We start from the raw sequence: 20,689 nt of genomic DNA on the forward strand, positions 1-20,689 counted from the left end.
TGGTGCCTCCAATGTGGGCCTCTGGCGGGCTATGAACCTTGGAGCTCCCAGTTTCATTCATTGCATCTAGTCCTTGATTTGTGGGTGGGGTTCAGTTGGGGGGGCACTTCCTGAGGATAGTCCATCCCAATCTGTCCTTTCTGTCCATGACACAAACCAAGTGGCATCAGCCTTCCCTAACTGCCCACCCTCCCAAGTGACTGAGAGTAGGGGTAGGGATGATGTCTAGAGGAATCTTGCATGGGATGTGTAGATGCTGGGGCCAATCTCTGTTTTCTTGTCTGATGCAGAAAGGTAGACTCATCATATCTGTGGTAAGAGATATGTACTGGGGTAGTTTCTTTCTGGAGGTAGGATTCAGGGCAGTTCTACAAGACAGATATCATTAATGCTTCCCCTTCCACCATACCTGTTAGGCTGTACAGGTGTCTGGATTTTTGCTCTTCCTTTTCTGCCACAAAAATCTGTGTGTACACTATCATATGATCTCCCTGATATGAGGGAGAGGAGATGCAACATGGGGGGTTAAGAGGGTAGGAGAAGAGTAAATGAAACAAGATGGGATTGAGAGGGAGACAACCATAAGTGACTCTTAATCTCACAAAACAAACTGAGGGTTGCTGGGGGGAGAGGGGGGAGGGGGAGTGGGGTTATGGACATTGGGGAGAGTATGTGCTATGGTGAGTGCTGTGAAGTGTGTAAACCTGGCAATTCACAGACCTGTACCCCTGGGGATAAAAATATATTATATGTTTATAAAAAATAAAATTAATTAAAAAAATCTGTGTGTACTGTTTTGGTGGCTGTAACTTCATCTCCTTTTCTTACAATCTCCTATTCCCACTCTGACTTTTATCCTGAGGGTCAGATACAAGTGGGACAAGGGCATTTTCATAAAATGTAATCAGATCAGAATTAAATCTGAATCCCCTAGGCTCTCTGAAGGCTCTGCCCTCCAGACTGATAGGAGAAAGAATGAGGCATCATCTCCAAGAGCAGGCAGAAGAGAATCCTAAATTTTCAGAATTGTTCTAACACCATTAATCCCCGACCACTTTTATCCTGATCATGATGCAGGAAGGAACTAATCCCTTTCTGGGACAGCTGCCTTCACTGACCAAGGAGCCTTCCAGAGTTGGGTGTCCAGGAAGAGATGAGGGACACAGAGTCAGAAAATCAGTGCATTGGAAGGAGCTTTTTGATAAAGGGCACCATTGTCAGACTACTAATGGTGTAGGCCATGCTTCTGACACCTATGAGTTTCTAGGGCCACAGTGGTGTGGCCAGAGTCAGCTGGTCTGTGAGCTGAAGTGTGGATGGTGTTGAGGCACCACCCATAGCTCCCAGAGGAGGTCAAGGCCTGATCAGTGTCCTGGAGCAGTCAGGAACAAAGTCCCTTGTTATGTGGCTCTCCCCACTGAGAGACAGACAGGTCTATCACGACCTTGGCACATAGTCATAACCCCTACACAGGCCTGGGCAGGGTCTTGGAAAGCCATGGTACCAAGGGGGCAAAATCCCAGAATTCTTGCACATATCATTTTCATTTGATGAGCAAGGCTTTTTATTTATAGGCCCTTCCTGCCTTGTAAGTCCTAGAGCCTGAGTAGATCCACCTCCGAATAGAATGGGAATCTCAAGGGGGAGTCATAAGGCCTCCCTCCATGGATTGGGTCTTCACTCTTGGCAGTAAAAATCTAGTAGCTGGCTATTTTTATTTCACAATGGTGACAAGATAAGATCTCTATTTACCCAGTGCCAGTGGTCTTCTCACATTCCTATGTGTTCATATGCTGCACAACACATAACCTGCTACGGTTTCTTTAAATCTTCCAGGACTAGATGGCACAGAAGTGGGAGGACTTGTGTCACAACTACAAGTACAGAGATTGTTTAAGTCTCCACCTCAAAGCTGAGAACATCTCCCAACTTCCAACATGGCATATTATCCATGACGCTATCCAGCTATGAGGAATGTGCCTCCTCATGGCACATTTGACACTTGAAGAGGAAACATTGACATACGTCCCCAAAGGTGGTCATTCAGGCTAAGACACCAAAATAAACTCCTGTTTATTTTCCAATTTTAGCGTTTTTTGGTTTTGGTTTTTAATTTTCAAAGGAAGGTCGTCTCCTGTAGTCTCCCAACTCTGTGTGGAGTAAAGCATAACTCCGTAGTCAGCCTCACACAGCTGCGCTGGTATTTAAGAATTTCACCCTGTTCTTGTGGCCTGAAAAAGTACTTGAAACTACTAACATCTATGGCTTTGAGAATTATATTTACAGCTCTGAATGATTAACTTTATTCTCTTTTGTTTGAAGGAAAAAAGAAAGGCCATGCCTGGACAAGGATTAAAAGGAGATATCAGGGAAGAGTACATCAAAAAGGTAAGCACTTCAGTGTAAGGCCCTGCTTCTTATCTCCCTGCTTGGACCCTGACCCTTTCCTAGCGGCTGCACCACGAGGACATAAGCTAAGACGCTGTAACAAGGAGGCCTGAAAACATAGAGGCTTGCACAAAATGGCTTAGTTCTCAACATGGAATCACCCAGAGCTAAATGATCCCAGGAGACAGTGCCATCCTCCATATGTGGCTTCTCTGCTGGGTCAAGAAATTTGTATTAATTTGGTAAGATGTTCCAGAGAAAGCCAAATGCAAAAAACAACCTGTATGTGTAGGTGGGCATGCACCTGCGCACATGGTTAAAAACCAAAAACATATATATTTGTACAAATGTATTTTTAGATATTTGTAAATTCTTATTTATATGTATTTGTCTATAGAGAGAGACACACAGATATGGATATATGGAAAAATCAATAGATGGTCATCAATAAAAATATATGCAATGATTTATATATGGTCATTGGAATATAGGTGATATTTGTGTTATTATTTGTGTTTTTTAAGTGTATGTGTGTACATGGAAAGTATTAAACATGCTCAAATTTTGCAATGAAAAGATATTGTTTAAACAGTAAAATACACAGAGACAAAAGCCTAGGGGAATATTTTTGAACAAGTTAATTATGCCTCTCTCTAGAATAGTGATATCTCATATAATTTTTATCTTCTACATTTCCAGTAATAGATTATGTATTACTTCTAGTTGGACCTCTGAAATTTTTTTATTTCAGTCATGCTTTACTTCTTCTTCTTCTTTTTTTTTTTAAAGTAGGCTCCAGGCCCAGCAAGGAGCCCAATGTGGGGCTTGAACTCATGACCCTGAGATTAAGACTTGAGATGAGATCAAGAGTGGGACGTTTAATGAACTGAGCCACCCAGGCGTCCCTCAGTAGTGGTCTAAAGCACTCCTTCCTTCTAGAAAATGAGACCTAGACCTCATTTTCTGTGTGATCATCAATTTTATTTTATTTTTTTTTTCTTTAAAGATTTTATTTATTTATTTGACAGACAGAAATCACAAGTAGGCAGAGAGGCAGGCAGAGAGAGAGAGGGAGAAGCAGGCTTCCCGCCGAGGAGAGAGCCCGATGCGGGGCTCGATCCCAGGACCCTGGGATCATGACCTGAGCCGAAGGCAGAGGCCTAGCCCACTGAGCCACCCAGGCGCCCCGATCATCAATTTTAGAACAGAGCCATATAATAAGATTTTGAAGTCCAATTAAAATTATTAATTTTCACCAATCTATGTATCTTATGTTCTTGTCAATTTATATGACTACCCTGTTGGTGAATGTGTACAGTTTTGTTTGGGCAAAAAAAAAAAATGTGGCAGCATCTATTTTAAGAATACCTATTTTCAAAATACCAAATATTTGGATTTAATTATTATATCATTCTCATTTAGGTGTACATAGATAAACCGATAAATTCTAAACCACTTTGTACTTTCCAAAGTACAATAAAATCTTGTACATAATTAAAACTCTTCCCTCCTAAAAGTAGAGTATGCTCTAGACACCTGTTTGAGATCCCTTACCATAAACAGGCTTTCTTGGCTGAGTGAATAGGAAAAGGGGCTTCAGAATTGAATCTGGTGTTTACTCACTTGCTTTTGGTCTCTCATGTCAACTGCTGTTTTGTCCAACTCTGTATCTTCCCCTGCTTATCCCCAGAAAGAAGCGACACTGATGGCCAGTTGGTCTCTGGTGAGAGAAAAGTGAAAATGCGTCTGCAAGGACGTGCCATGATGAGGGGTAAGATAAAGTTTGTACCACTTCCACTTGGCCCCATGGGTCAATACAAATTTAGCAAACTTAAACTGACAGCTTAAGTTATCAGTCAGTTTGAGAGCAGCAAAATCTAGAAAGCAAACCCATTTGGAGCCAGGCTTATAAATTGTTTGCATTTATATAATAGTTTTTATCTGCCCAGGACCTAAAAATCTTTTCCCTGAGTTTTATCTGCTTTTTGTGGAAATTTCTTTACCTTGCATCAGTGGTTTATTAACATTGCCAGACTTGGTAAATTACAGGTAGAAAATAAGTTCTTTTTTTCACTGCCCTTTCAAATCTACCTTCTGGATGAGTTTTTCCTGACTTGGGCATGCCTGATAGTTTTCCTGTTCCCTTGTCACAAGAGTTAAGTCCCTCTTCAGTAGTTGAGAGTCCTTTTGGGAGTAGTATTAAAATTTCAATATTTTCTCCATTTCAAAGCACCTCCCCTCCTTCAGCCTGAGCAAACCTCTGTCTGGGCCACCTGCAGTGGGAATGCAGCATGGTCATATTCTTCTCACATTCTCGCTTGGCTCCACCCACACTCAACAGCTACTGGTTTGGGCCACCCCAGGATTGAAGGGGGGATGGATGAGAGAGGAGAGATAAGAACATGGAGGTGTGTCACTGGAGAGATAACAGGGTACACAATTGCTAGCTCTTTCCTCTATGAAATTCTTTCATCAACTCCACAGTGTGGTCTGTCACCACTGCTTGACTTTTTTTGCAGAGAAATGTAGCCATTCTTCTATTGCATGGGTATGAGTAAAGAACTAGAGCTGGCATAACCTGTTCCACTGATACTTTGTATGGTCACATAGGTGACTTGGTCCCTTTGCCTTATGATGCGGATTGCTTGAAACTAGGGTGAACAACACACCCTGGTTTGCCCAAGACATTACCAGTTTTGCCACTGAAAACCCTGCATCCGGGATACCCCTTAATCCTGGGTGGACTGGGACAGTTGGTTACCCTCCTTGGCACTTAGTGAATTGTTCCCATCTATTGAGATTTTTACTAAAATTTTGGGAAAAAAGGAAATAATTTAAAATTCTGTCACAATTACTATTAGAGATTAATTAATACCAAGCCCCAAAATTAAAAAAACCCTTATATATTAAATGCCATGATAGAATTCATGGTGGGGGATTCCATATTATTAAATGGGTATTACAACCTGGGGACACAAAAATTAGTTAGATCTTGTCTTGCTTAGTCACTCTATTTTCAAAGGAAAACACAACAGTGCTGTATTATAAATTAGCTGGTTTTAAGCTCTAGGTTTCCTTCTATCAAAAGCTCCACAGGCTAGAATGGATTTCAGTGTGTTTCCTTTTTCTCCCTAAAAATATTAGGCCTAACGGGTTTGATGAAAGATAAGTTTAACATAGCTACCAGTCCCAGGAAAGATGTAACCAGGGAGAGGGACAGATGGAGACCAAAAAAGACTCTCTATTTACTGGGTTGTTCAGGCTGTGATTAGAGCTTTAGTGCCAAGCCTGACTGGGATATTGGAGGGTAAGAGTAAGATATCTGGATCTCTTCTCTTGGTACTGTGAGCATAGACCTTCAGGAGAGTAATGAGAGAGCACCAGAGAGTCCGTAACCACTTTACCATCTTGGGTGAAGAAGAGATGAGGAGAGTCCCTTGGAGAGCTAACTGGGTGGATGACCTTCTATTGGCTGGTGATCCCACTTTCTGGAGGGAGAAACCAAGAGGGGGCAAAAAGATTATTCTGTCTTTTGAGAACCACAGTTTCACACTTTTTAGTTATTCTCCTTAGCCCATGGCTGGTAATACCCAAGTCTTTTACTTTCTTATAGAAATTTACCAATCTTTTGTTTCTGGTGATTTTATCTTGGTTAAATAATGTTAGACAGGTTATAACTAATTTTTGTGTCCCCAGGTTGTAATGGTTAAATAACAATGAGTGATGACTTGCGAGTCTAAAACTTGTCTGATGTTGTGATAAAGTCTAATTATCAATATTCGTCCATGGGGCCATTTTGGTCTTGAAGAGATGAAAACTCTCTCAGCAATTGTGTAGGATAAAGTCCAGAAAGTGGGGCTATTTACCAAGCAATCAGTCCATTTTGGGTTTAATTGAAAGAAAGATTTTTATTTTTGCTTTGCTGGTCTAATATGCTCATAATCTGCTTATAGTTTATAGCACTTAGGACTGAGTAGTCTGGAAAATATTTCCTTATGGGGTCTACATAATCCCACTTAGTACCACCAGATAGTGGGGCATTGAACACAGAAAGAAGAAAATGAATTTGTCTTCCTGTCTTAGAAACTAAAGCACATTTGAATGACAGCAAACAGACATGCATATCCATAGCCAAAACTTGCAAAAAGTAAGAACATTCCCTGATGACACCTACCAAGTCAATTCTTTTTTTAAAAATTATTTTTATTAACATATAATGTATTATTTGCTCTAGGGGTACAGGTCTGTGAGCCACCAGGTTTATACATTTCACAGCACTCACCATAGCATATATCTTCCCCAACCACCTCTCTCCCTCCCTCCCCACTCCCCAGAAACCTACCAAGTCAATTCTTAATAACTATTTGAAATTAAGATTTTGGAAGACTCAATTCTGCCCATTCTTCTTGGTTAGTTTTCTTCTGGTAGTTTCTTAGATTCTAATATCTTTGTCCAAACCCAGGTAAACAAAGCCCTTGGTCACATTTATTATCACTTTCAGCACAAACGTATAAATGACTTCATTCAAGGTGTGTGGAATGTGTCTCACGTGTAAAACCTGTCGTAGGGTTTCCCCTCACAGAACATCTGTTTATTTCCATTTCTCCACAAGCAGAAACCTGGAATGCCTTCACTTAACTTTGTAGTTTTTGTCTCAATTTTCTCTGAACATTTTAGTTTCTGTAATGGCAGTAATCATCATCTTGATCTCATATGTTTGTTGGAAAGACTAAGTAAATTAGTAGATGTACAATTGACATCTATTAAGCCCTTAACACATGACTGCTTGAGGTATCAGTGGAATGCTGATTTCACTTGTTTTTTGTTTTACTAATGTGGGACTATGAAAAATAAAATATAAGGTAAACCTAAGATTGGCTGTCTAATTCTTGGTATCTTAACACTGGGGATTATATATTTTTCTTTATCCATTAGACAGGCTTTGGGGAAGTTATACCTAAATGGAAATTTTGGAAAGCACTAATATATGCAATGCAACTGCATGTCTGTGATTGTTATTATATTTTTCTATTTTATCAGGGAAAAGGAGAGGCAGAACTCATAGTGAAAGGGCCCCACAGAAAAGATTCCAGTTAAGAGGTAAAGAAGAAAAGGGGAATAACTTTCAATAACTAAACAGCTAATTTCCTGTGCTTTCCTGGTTTCTGTGATTTTAGTAATAAACCCATTTCCCTAATTGCTTTATAGCTTTACTAACTATTGAAAGATGTATATAATTTGGGTCATTTTCGAAATACATCAGGAAGAGAAATAAGATAATCCCACAAACAAGTAACTTGGTGACCAGACCTTGTGGGTCCAGGGGCCAGTGTAATGACACCATCTTCACTGAACTGATAAATTTTGAGCTGGAAATCATCTGTTGCCATATAACCCACATTATTTAGTTGATCCTTCTTTTGCTACATAGAGAGTCACAAGTTGCACACTACAGGTAGCCTGGAGTCATGGTCAGTAGTCTTTGCCTTTCTCTACTTTTGATTGTGTGTGCTTGGGCCTGTCACTTGAGCACAAAGCAAGAGAGAAAATTAAGCCAATAATTCTCAGTCCATTGCAGTTCTGATAGTCTACCCAGCTCAACACTGGACCACGGACATTCCCTCCTCCCATCATGGTTCTAAACATCATCTGGAAGGGCAGCATCAGCTACACATCCTCCTTGAGTTAGTTACTTTGAAGACCTTTCATCCCTACTTCTGCAGAGTCAGGTCGCCAGCCACCTCCCCTTCTGCAGTGTACAGATTGTTCTAGAGTTCCTGAGCTCCTCTTTTAGCTGTGGAAAAAGCTAATGTGAGGGAGAAATGAAGCAAAGCAGAGACAAGAATAAGAACAAGAGACAGAGACAAAAACAAAAGAAGGCAGACATCATCTCCATTGGGTTACCCTGTCATTCATTCCCCTCTCTCTGCTCAGTGAGTCAGATCTCAACTAGGGAGACATAAGTACAGTCTCTCACTTTGTTTCCAGCTACCTAACTGTGGTGAAATAATGTGGCTGGAGACACCCCTTCAGAACAAGGCAGCTGTTGTGTGTTTCATATAAGAATCATATAAGAATTTATTTGAATTCTTATATTGAAATTGAAATTGAATTGAAATTCAAGAATTTCATATAAGAATTCATTGTCATGTAAGAATCAGCAAGGCTAACTAGATTGGGAATAAGGCAGTTTTACTGAAGACTTATTTCTCTGTAAAAGCATTCTGGTTTGTGTGGGATTTGAAGGGTAAAATGGAGGTGGACATTCTATAGTTATGTATCAAAAATATCACATGAAAGAAAGCCTTTGATGCTAGAGATTTGTAGCATGGACTTCCCTAAGCACCTCTGTATTTTACAAGAACAAAATCCACAAGATTAGAGAGGTGCATGTGCATTTGCAAAATGAGGTGGAATGAGGAAATCTTCTCTTTCAGGGTCAAGAAGGCGCAGAGATGATAGTGTGAATTTTCACTCTCAAATACTTCCTGTGACCTGTGGTAAGGTGAAGGGGATGTTATATAAGAAGAGACTGAAACGAGGTAGGTTCCATGGTCTACTTGATTTACAGTATGGAATTACCTATGTGAATTAAACAACATTCAAGGAATTGAGGAAAGGAGGAAGGGATCCCTAAGATGACATTTTTATACTTCCAGAAATTATACATATTAAGTGATCACTCCCACAATGCCCAAAGAACCAAAGAGAAGTGAACCAGAGATAAAAGGGAAGAGGCCCTCAGCCTCAATCTTCATATCCTTCCTCCCTTATGGATGATTACCATCAGGACAGGGTGCTGGATGCGGTGAGACCACAGAATTTAGAACTGGAGAGCCTCACAGTATAGCTGTGAGGAATTAATTTACATAATCAATGTAAAATACTTCAACAGCTTGACTGAGATATAATCACATATCATGAAGTTCAACTCTCAGAGTGTACAATTCAATGTTGAATTTTGCTTGCGTTTCCCCAGGATTATTCAGCCATCACCACAGTCTAATCTTAGAACATATGTGTCTATCCCCCTCTAAAGCAAATGCCACATCTATTTGTAGTTGGTATGCATTCCCAGTTCATCCCAGTGCCCAGCCCTAATCAGCCACTAATCTATTTTCTGCTTCATAAATTGGCCTATTTTAGGTATTTCATATAAATGAAATTATATAATATGTGCCATTTTATGACTGTGCTATTCACTTATCATGATGTTTTTGAGGTTCATCCATGTGTTAGCATGTATTGGTGCTCCATTTTTTTCCCAAATAATATATTTCATACGGTGTGAATACACCATATACATCATTCATTCATCAGTTTGGGTTGTTTCTACTCTTTGGCTATTATGGATAATGCTGCTTTGAATATTCATGTGTGAGTTTTTGTGGGAACAAATGTTTTCCATTCTTTTGGTTATATACCCAGGAGTGGAGCTGGTGGATTATATGCTAAATCTACATTTAACTTACTGAGAAAGCACCAAAATGTTTTCCACAGCGGCTGCACTATTTCACATTCCCACCAGCAATGTCTGAGAGCCCAAATTTTTCTACATCCTTGTCAATGCTTGTTATTGTCTGATTTCTTTTTTATATTGTCTGATTTTTTTAAATATGACCATCCTAGTGGGTATGAAGTAGTATCTCATGATATTTTTGATTTGCATTTCCCCAATGATTGAGAAATGCTGTTTAGCACATGATTGTCTTTTATGCATAGCTTAATTTTCCACTGGGTAACATTTCACAATTATTTTTAATATCAGCTATCCATGATTTCAAGGAAGGGAAAAGCTCTGCTTAATAATGCCATTACACTGGATTTTTAAAAATGTAATAAAGGCTTCAGATGTCAGGTGATACCATTCTAAGCTCAGTCTCAACCTGAGGTTCTTCCTTCACATTGTCCCAAGAGCTATTGGAGACTGGTCTGTTCTCTGTCCCCAGCAAATTGAGATCCTCTCACTCTTCAGGTTCATGTGCTTGTCCTTTGTAGATGATTTTGAAATACTTTTAAAAGGTTGATTTTGATGGTAATTATCACCTTTTATTGTACAAAGTTTTAAAGAAATGTTGCCCCAAGGCAGGAAATCTCCTTTAAGGGGTCTTACAGGCTATATTTGGGCATTCCAAAGGCTGAAAATGGAAGCTAGACTCTCCTGCTATAAATCTTGAGCCCAAATTGGGTGGTTCCAGATGCATTGTGGTGGGAGCTCATCATCTGAGTTCTGAAGACAAAGAGGACTGAGGCTCAACTTACCCTGGTCTTACAGGAATTTTGGTGAGGTGTATACAGAGTGAGGATGGAAGATGGTTCACCCCCAAGCAATTTGAAGCCAAAGGAGGCCACGAAAGATCAAAGAACTGGAGGATGAGTGTGCATTGTGGTGGGAGGCCCCTACGATGGCTAATGGAGGTATTCCAAGGACTGGAGTAGATGTGACTTTCCTTGTTGTACAGTCATTATTTGCTCACCAAATTTTTGTTGAGTTATAGCTAAAAATCTGATGCCCCTGAGTTTATCTGCTGACCCAGGGAGAGATGCCCCACATTCTTAACCTCCCTATAATGTTGCACATTAATGTTGTAAAGGGGCTCTGTCTGGATAGAGGCCAGAGCTTGAAGGAGGGAGAGGTCATTGTGACCCAAGTGCATGCAGAAAACTTCATGCACCAAAACAAGACTGTCCACAGCCAGACAAATAGAAAGAGGAGGCTCCAGAAAAAGAATGGCATTAAAACCAGAACCACAACAAAAGTAGCTCTGTGGGTTGGGGTAGACTGGCTGTGTATGATAAGGGGTGATCCATCAATGGGGGTTGTTTACGAAGGATTTAATGTCAGCCTAAGGAGTTTAAACTCGTAATATAGACAATGAAAAATCAGTGAGGTCTTTTGAGGCATGCAATGACATATTTAAAACAATATTTCAGACAACCTTGGGGGCTTGAAATGATTTCAGTGTCTTTCAGCCCAAAGATACCTATATGCAACTTGCAATGCTCATATCAAATGTCTCCCTTCTCTGAATAGTCCCTGAATGACCTGGTCCTCCCTTCCCTGGACTCCATGAGCCCACTACTAAGACCCTTATTATACTGTTTTATACTTATCCTTCCATGCATTCTCTTTTTCTTTCAAGATACCACTAGGGTTTGTCCATCTTTGTGTGTCCAAGATTGTCCAGAATGTCTGATACCCAGTACGCATGGGATAAATGTGTGTTGATTGAATAGTCCTGGTGCATGGATTGAGCATGAGTGGCATTGGTGAGAATGGAAAACAAGAGAGAGGTGTCAAGGAGATGAAGGAAAACCTCTTAAAACTTAGGAAAAAAGACAAGAGGAAGGAAAAATGTTCTAAAGATGATTTTCCAATGCTTGAAATTCTAACCACTGATTGAATTCTAGAAGTACAGCTGAGAAGAGGGAGATATTTTTTCACTTAGCCACCCTGGCTTTGATCTGGCAGTGGGACATCCATGTAGAAATATATGGGAGGAGGCTGGAAGTGCCAGACTTACAAAATAGAAACATAGGCTAGCCACAAACTTGGATCTTTTTATCTTTCAGAAAGGACTTCTACATAATCCTCCAAGAAAATATTTCAGGAGAAGAAAGGTGATTATTAGTCACTTTTTATAAGTTCTCATCACATAACTGATATTATATGCACAATTATTTATAGGATTCAATTGGATAATTATAATTCGTCTTCCTCCATCCCCCGTCCCCTTTTTTGGGGGGGGGGCATGTGACTTCAGAGTTGCTACTTCGAAGATTATGCTGTATAAAAGGCAAGATCTTTTTTGAATGATAAATCATTTGAGGTAGAGATGATAAGGAGTCGTCAAAACAGACCTCATATATATGCTTTAACTGTAGGTGCAGATGTTGTAAGGGTGTCAAATTTGTAAAAGCAAACATGATTATGCAATACAAAAAAATTTCATAATAAGATAGGGTTGGGGCCCCTAGATGTCTCAGTCAGTTGAGCATCTGGGTCTTGATCTCAGTTCAGGTCACGATCTCAGGGTCCTGGGATTGAGCCCCATGTTAGGCTCCCCACTCAGCAGGTGGTCCGTTTGTCTCTCTCTCCCTCTGCCTCGCCCCCTGCTCATGCACTCTATCTCTCTCTCTTAAATGAATAAATAAATCTTAGGGGGTAAAGGGTGGTACAGGGTCATATTCAACTCAGATACAGATTTTTTAAATCATCGTTACTATTGTCCAACTTTAATGAAATCTAATGGTGATTTCATTAAATGATTCAGACAACCCCTTCCTAGCAGATAGTCCATTCTGGGACATAGACAAAACCAAATCATTTCATGAGATAGGAAACAAAAGGCATATTTTCTTTTCTGATTCATTTCATCCCCTTTAACCTTTCATTAAAAAGTACACACAGACCTTTTTTCCTCAGGGGAAATTACCTGCCTTTCTCGAGGATGGTGCTGTTGGGAAGGAACTTCTTGGGAGATTGATGTATCATATGGGAGGGGCAGATCTGGAAAATTGTTTACTTTGATGCTACCCTTTTGACTACATCGGGGGGGCGGGTGTAGAGACCTCTTTTCTATCTGAGAAAATGGTTTCTTCCTCTATAGAAGAAGTCTATGTAGACAACAAATAAACAGGTTAAGTGTAGTGTAGATTCAAGACAAGGTGATGGATTTTCCAAGATCAAGTATGAACAAGAACTTGAGAAAGAGGGGGAGAAGAGAAGTGTCATTCTCACATACTTCAAGTAAGAATGGCCATCTAAGACATTCATAGCCTTCTAAGATAGGCCATGCCTAGCTGGCCAATGAAACTTCATCTTCCACTGGGAATGTGATTTTCTGATGTTCTGGATCATTTGAACTTTCAGTCCTTGGGACATTGCATCCACTGGATTTCCTAAAGGGAAACTATTATTTGATCAGTTTAGTATATTAAAGACCAGCATCTGTATCATTTCCCAGATGTCAAGGGTTACTCTGTTTGGGGCACCTGGCTGGCTCATTCAGTAGAGCATGTGAGTCTTAATCTTTAGGATAATGAGTTCAAGCCCCATGTTGGTCATACTGCTTACTTAAAAAATAAAATTAAAATAAAATTTAAAAACTAAGATAAAATAGTTAGTCAGATTACCCTTGTCAGCTGACAACTTCTTATCAACAGGATCTACCCTTATCCATAGGTGCAATACTTTTCTACAACAAGCTTTAGCTGCCTCTATATCTTGCGTCTCTCCACAAACTCCCCAGAATGGAAGATCTTACAGTCCATTATTATCCCTAAGGGTCCTCTGTGCCTCCCAGAATCTCTTGTGCTGTTGGAACCCCTTGGCTTTCAGAAACTTCAGTATCACTCTTTTTTTTTTTTAAAGATTTTATTTATTCATTTGACAGAGATCACAAGTAGGCAGAGAGGCAGGCAGAGAGAGAGGAGGAAGCAGGCTCCCTGCTGAGCAGACAGCCCGATGCGGGGCTCGATCCCAGGACCCTGGGATCATGACCTGAGCTGAAAGCAGAGGCTTTAACCCACTGAGCCACCCAGGCGCCCCCAGTATCACTCTTGATATCACATGATAGCTTATTGGCTCCTGACAAGGGCCACTAATATCTTTTGGTGACAGTTGCAGTGTTGCAAAATAATATATTCCTCCAGTATATTGTATGCTAATATTTCTTAAGAGATAGCAAGTAATCTCTTTTCCTAAGCTAAGTAATATTCACTTATTTACTCATTCATCATATAATTGTCAAGCCCATACTAAATATCTAATGGTCATTAAAGTTGATTGAAACAATATTCCTGACCTCAAGGATTATTTCAACCTCAAATTCTAACCTGGGGAGGGGTGGGAGATTTTAGATCACCCAGAGAGCTAGGCAATGACTGGACACTTCTCAGGTCATTGTCCCATGGATCACGCTTGTCTATGACTACTATGCTCTGGGCTGGAGATAAAAACCACATTACAGAGGGAAGGATGCCTGGTCATTCTATTGAATATGCAAAAGCACTGTAAGTTTAGTGAGGATAATCAATTACCTCTGAAAAGTCTCCCAGCTGACATCTTTTTGGGAGCAGAGAGAAGGATGACCTTCTGGAAGAAAAGCTGCCACAATGGGGACATTGGGCACATTTTATCTTTGAGGCTATGCCCTAAGAGGACTGCAAAAGTCAGTGCAATTCTCTGGTATGTTTCCATGGATTCCAGGACTCTGGGTCCTGTGGTCACTGGGGGCTGTTGATGAGTTCTCAACCTGATTCTCCCAATGCACCTCTTCCTGGTGGGATGATACTTTCTAAGGTAGAGAAAAATGCCTGAGGGGTCTTCAAAATAGGAGAACCAGTGGAGTTTCTCCAACTCCATCTGTGGAAACCAGGGCTGGACTCCCTGCCTGGTTTTATAAAGGTCTACCTTGGGTCAGAAATCCAGGAAATTGAATTTGCATTGGGTCAAACAGTGGTATTTTGGTACTTTTTATTCTCCAAGTAGATATATAGGTCCATACAAAAAGTATGAAATAATGGGTAGACTGTGGCTTGAATTCCTCCACAGATGCAATCCTTGTATTCAATACTGTCATTCAACCTTTCTCTCTTTTCAACAGGCAATACCAAAGCCTCAAGACAACATCTTGGTTGACCCTTATGTAAGTACTACACCTCTAACCCCAGAATAATCGAGGCCTTGTTTCTCTATGCTCTGTTATTGCTGTGTTTCCTTGAAGCATGCTCACACTCAGTTGGAATGTGTCGCTGTGTGTGACGAGTGGAGAAGAGCAGATGCGGCACCCATACTAGGGAGGTGGTTCTGGAGTTGGTGTCTCTGTGTGAAAATATTTTTCCTATTTTCCTATTTCCTATTTCCTTCCTATTTCCTCATTTCCCCTTGAAAGTGAGTATGGGAGGCAGAGCTTTAGACCATTGGGGTTTCTAGAACCAGGGCCTAAAGTGGTAATAGCTAGAGCTGGCCAGCAGATTAGGGTTAAGGAGCAAATTTGGGAGAATAGCATTTTAAATAAGGCAATAGGGGAGAAAAGGAAAATCACAAACATCCACTCCAAGGTACAGGCAGAGCTAAGATCCACCAGAAGGAACAGGCTCGGCCAAGCTGGTGATGAATCCAGGGGGTAGACCCTATTGTGAGTCCTGCAGAGAAGTGCATGCAGGGCAAGTGACCTTTTTTGGAGGCCATGTCTCTAGTCTTGAGGGAGCCATCAAGGTGCTAAGGTGGTGAGGGCTGAAACCATCACCATGTAGCCAATCACAGGGTGGTCCCATATGGCTACCTGCTATAACTTCTGTCAAAATTATGGGTGACTGCTCTCTCTATGCTAAATCATACTTTGAGTCCTTTCATTGCATCAAAATAGACTTTTGAAGCAGAATCATCTTTGTACAACTCCAGGGGGCAGCACTCACAGAGGATATCAAGCAGTAAGATTGACACAGGACATCCAACAGAGGAGGGGTATTCAGATGGGTTTGTGTACACTATACCTTCAAAGCAATCCCCCAACAAGATTTAGATCTTATCCACATTGATTTTGACACTTGGCCAACTGAGGGAGTCTTCAATCATCTAAACAGCCCTCAATTCCAGTGTTGTGTGGCTTGTTTGGGATAGACATAGACCCTCACCCCTGTTCATAATCTTTCCAGAGGTAGATACTATGGGCCAATTCAACATTGACTTATAATATCCCCAAGCCTAATAACCAGGCTAAATCTCAACTTGGGTTAACTCAGCATTGAATCACTTGAGGACCTTTGAAAAATAACATTGCCTAGATTCCACTCTGAAATTCTGATTTATTCAATCTAGGCTATGTTTTGGACATTAGGATTGTTTAAAAGTCCCAAATGATTCTGATGGACAAATTACCCATTTTATGAATTTAAAAAGAACACCAATGGCTGTGCCCACCCAGACCAATTGATTCAGTATCTCTGGTATTGGGACCAGGATTTTAGAATTTTACGTAATCTTCCTGGATGAGTTTAGTGTGCAGCTGGACTAAGAAACAAACAGATGTATCTGTTAAGAAGTATACAAATGGCAGATTCTTAAACACTGGCTGAATTTGTTATTTCATTGTCCTTCTGGGGAGAGTGGTCATCACTTCCTAGAGACTGATGATAGTAATCTATGAGTGCCTGCACTGATGAGGAGAAAAATGGCCCCACAGCTCCATGCCAGAGCAGTCTCAGCCCCAGTGGAGGTATCCTTGAGGATCCCCTGGAACATTGAATGGGAGAATTTGGCTAGATGTTCATTAGGATTAGCACCTCCTCATACATGGCCATTCTTAAAAACAAAAGAAATAACCAGAACCCAATTCATCCAACATAAGTATTTTCACCCCAAATCCCAAAACAAGACTCAAAATATTGTTAATTAGTGTCTTTTCATCTTTTATCACTTTCCACATTAAGGGGTTTATGCTATCTTATTAAATTCTCAAAATTTCATCTTTCCATAAATCTGTCTTCCTTGTGGTATAGGCAAATACATTTAACACTTTCTCTTGGGAACTTGTTTTATCTGCAAAGTAATAATAGTATTCAGATTCCTGTAAAACCATCTTCTTGTTTTGCTGCTAGTCTTTCTGTGTTAGATACTCTGGTTTTATAGGGAGGACTTTCTGGCATGATACACAGGCTCCTCCTCCCAAGCGTCACTGAAGATGGTAACTTTTTCTGAAGCCTCCACCCCATGGTGCTCCTTCATACCTCAGGGAGAAGCTAGATGTGTCCAGGCAGGTTCGCACAAAGGTCTCAAATTCTAGATTCCCATAGCGGTGGTCTGTCGGGGTCTCACCAGGGACACGGACATTTTTTTCACCTTCTAGCTGGGAAACTCTGACATGTGTGAGATGTGCCGGAACGGAGGAAGGCTGTTCTGCTGTGATACTTGTTCGAGATCTTTTCATGAGTACTGTCACATCCCACCTGTGGAAACTGAGAGGTTTGTGAGATAAAGTCCCCTGGCCCTGATTAGGAAGCCTTCCCCCCACAATAAGAGGAACCTACGTGTCGAAGCAGAGAAAGAGCAGGGTCGGATGTTGGGGTCCAGTAGTATGGTCCAGAGAGATGTTTAAAGACACTGGCAGGGAATACTACTGTTCTTTGCTGAGGCTGGGATGCTGAGACTTGTGGTTGTATCCCTTGCCTTCATACTGCTACTGTCCCTTCAAGGAGTTTTCCAGCCTAGGCCCCTATTCACAAAGATGGGAACATCAACTGTTTGCATTTTGTGCTTTTTCAGAAAAGGCAGAAAACGTGGTCTGGTTCCTGCATTTTACCACGGGCTCAATGGGCTGATAGAAACCTGGGTCACCAGGGGTTAAGGCCCAGTTTTGACACTTGGGTGTGACAGGCAGGGCATCTTGTGCTCCCAGCAGCTCAGCCGGGGGAAGGAGAGCACACCACTCACCCTGACACCACCCTCCATGCACTGAGTCTTCTGGTGCCACTGTAGGTGGGAGGAGAGTAGTGGGCTTAAGTTCCGGTTGGCGGTCTTGGAGACTCTGGGACACCCCTTAATCTCCCAGCTGTGTCCATCAGCCATGCCTGAAAGGAGGATAGTGGTAGCCATTGGAACAGGGTCTGTTTTCAGGGCCCTGGCCCTTGTCAACTCATGCCCAACCGCTTAGGAGTCCATGGAGTTGCACCATCTGCAGGATGGAGTCTTTCGGAAGGCAGCCATGTCACGGGGAATCTGAGGTCCTGGAGAGACAGATGCAGCCTGAGGAGCAGTTGGTGAGTTGGGTGCAAACCCCAAGCCTTCTCCTTATCCTGTACATGTGAGAAGTCCAACAGGTAGAGGGGGAGGGGAAGGGCACCCCAAAGGAGTCTGTTTATCCAAGCCATGTCTCAACCATGCTGAAATCATACCAGAACTTGATTGTGGAAGAAATAACTCAGTTATTACATGTCTGTTTCCAAGAGCCAAACATGTTTGAGGAAACTTCCAGAACACTGGTGTGAGTCATGTCTCTGCCTGGGCATGTGTATAGGTTTAATGTCTCCAAACAGCTCCCCCCCAGCCCCGCCCAAATGACTTTTTATTCACAGCCTTCCTCTTTTGCAGAAATGTGAGTTCCTCCTCTTGAAGGTTTATTGCCATTCAGAGAGCTCATTTTTTTCGAAGATCCCGTATTATTACTATGTAAGTAATAACAACCAACCACACTTCCAGGCCACTGTGACGTTCCGAGCCCTTCACACAGGCGCCAGAGGGATTTGTGATCTGAATCCCATGAGACAGCATGAGCCGCCATTATCTGTACCTTGTGTTTCTGCTGGATTTGGGGACATTGAACTATGCCAGTAACTCTTCCATTGATATTTTTTCTTACCAGATTAGAGAGGTTTCTCAAAATCTGAAGGAACCCATGTGGTTGGACAAAATCAAGAAGAAGTTGAATAAACAGGGTTATCGCCAAGTAGGGGAGTTCGTGCAGGACATGCGTCTCATCTTTCAGAACCACAGGGTGTCTTACAAGGTACAGGCTCTCCCTGCCTTCATTTCATTTTTTTTTTTCCTTTGAGTTACTCTGCCCTCATAGTCTGGTGCCTGGAAAATTTTACATTTCCCTCACCCTACAACAAGCCCACACAAGGAAGGGTTCTGGAAGGGAGTGACTTTTCTAATTCAGGACATAAGCTCACCATAGCAAGGTAAGAGTGAGTCAGAGGCTGTTTCTGCAACCAGAACCCCAGGCCCCTGAGAGCTCATTCCCTTGCTCCAACGTGACAGGTGTCCCCAAAGAACAAAGTGGAGTCCTGTCTGCTTCAAACACAAGGAGAGAATTGCATCTTAAAGTTATGTCGTCCTTCTTATCTCTCCCCAGATAAACTCACTGGAAACTCTTAGAAGTCCCAATTTCAGACTCCTTTGCATGTGAGTGGAGTGTGTAGTCTTACAGGGTCACCAGAGAGGACTAGAAGTCCTCTAGGACTAGAAGGAGATGGCTGATTGTAGGTAGACTACTAGCTCTTTGATGGTTGCAAAGAACGTAGATGACTTTTCTAAGTCTCACTAAAATAAACAACCCAAACCAAATAAGTCAAAGTTTCAGGTAAGCAATGATTTCCCATCCCTGTCTGCTTAATGAGAAGTAATTGTGCATTTAGGAAACAACAGTTACTCTTAGCTGCATGAATTTTAAAGTGTCACCTGGTTAATGTAACTTAGGTGTTTAAGCAAGGTCTTCAAACTTCTTGATTGCAAGGTGTCTAATAACACTGACAATGAGGATTGTTATTTTTGTCCTTATAATTTTTTTCTTTACAGTACAATGACTTTGGCCTAATGGGACTTAGACTGGAAGAAAAATTCGAGAGGAAATTCAAGGAAGTGTTTGCTATTGAAGAAACAAATAAGAGCAGTTCTCAGGCATAGTGGAGGGTGTTGGTATCCTGGAAAATTCCCTTTTGGGGCAGAAATTTCATCTCCCATCCGCTGTGAGGATTGGCTGAGGATGCCTCCCCTCTCCAAAATATCACATTCTGCCAGTGCCAGCTTCATCTGGAGTTAACACCTCTTGGACCTGGGAGCTGGCCCCCCAGCCCCAAGGTGGGACCAATGTGTGGTGTGATTCATGCTGGTGCACTCCCCAGAAGATCAAGCTAGAACTAGTCTCCAGCTGTGACCACATCCATGCTTGGTTTTTCCCACCATGCCATCCTTCTTCCCTCTCCCTTCTTCTCCTGAAAAACTTCTCATAATAAATCACTTACTTAAGAGACTTTATCTCAGCCTCTGCTTCCAAGGTACCCAACTTCAGGTAACCGTCCCAGCAAATGGGCCTTAAGGATGGAGTTCTGATGTTGGATCACTGCTTAGCCAGATGGTGACAAGCAGAATGTTGATAGTTCCTGGGATGTTATAACAATGCCATTGCCCAAACTTTCACCTGTAGGAAACTGGATGAGCTCCAGGGGAAGAGGCACACTAGCTGATATGATGGTCTGACATTTATGAAAGAGAAATAGTAACACTAAGAACCATGGGTTTTGATGGTTATTGCTAAGTGCCTCTAATATGTTGAAAAGAATAAATGACAGGCTTAAATCTTTTAATCACCACCTAAACAAAGAGATCCTCATACGTGCAGCTGGAAAGTAGACAGTACAGAGGGCCTGACCCGAATTTTAAGAACAGTAGAACTTTAGAGAAGACTGAATTCTAAGCTCAGGATGGTCTCTAATGCCAGAGGGAGGGCATTAATGAAGAAGGAGTGAAGCCCTGGAACTCAGAAAGGGGCTCTCTAGAAAAATGTATATGAGAACTCTG

At 41.5% G+C, this 20,689-nt stretch overlaps 1 protein-coding gene across 16 annotated transcripts in view; it reads left to right on the top strand.

Annotated features, from left to right (window-relative positions):
* The window catches only part of SP140 (SP140 nuclear body protein), a 79,647-nt gene extending 59,513 nt beyond the window's left edge, over positions 1-20,134 (top strand). For 14 of the 16 annotated variants that reach the window (XM_047721262.1, XM_047721267.1, XM_047721274.1 and 11 more), the window contains 12 exons: positions 2,323-2,388; positions 4,079-4,159; positions 7,429-7,488; positions 8,826-8,930; positions 10,664-10,806; positions 11,962-12,009; positions 14,997-15,038; positions 17,241-17,356; positions 18,045-18,150; positions 18,482-18,559; positions 18,753-18,896; positions 19,688-20,134. In XM_047721262.1, coding sequence (XP_047577218.1) covers positions 2,323-2,388; positions 4,079-4,159; positions 7,429-7,488; positions 8,826-8,930; positions 10,664-10,806; positions 11,962-12,009; positions 14,997-15,038; positions 17,241-17,356; positions 18,045-18,150; positions 18,482-18,559; positions 18,753-18,896; positions 19,688-19,795 — 1,097 coding nt within the window. In that variant the 3' untranslated portion in view covers positions 19,796-20,134. The remainder of the gene's footprint in view (positions 1-2,322; positions 2,389-4,078; positions 4,160-7,428; positions 7,489-8,825; positions 8,931-10,663; positions 10,807-11,961; positions 12,010-14,996; positions 15,039-17,240; positions 17,357-18,044; positions 18,151-18,481; positions 18,560-18,752; positions 18,897-19,687) is intronic. The other 2 variants (XM_047721268.1, XM_047721270.1) reach the window with 2 other exon arrangements.
* The last annotated feature ends 555 nt before the right edge of the window (positions 20,135-20,689 follow it).

This window comes from Lutra lutra, chromosome 3, assembly GCF_902655055.1.
Source record: "Lutra lutra chromosome 3, mLutLut1.2, whole genome shotgun sequence".
NCBI lineage: Eukaryota > Metazoa > Chordata > Mammalia > Carnivora > Mustelidae > Lutra > Lutra lutra.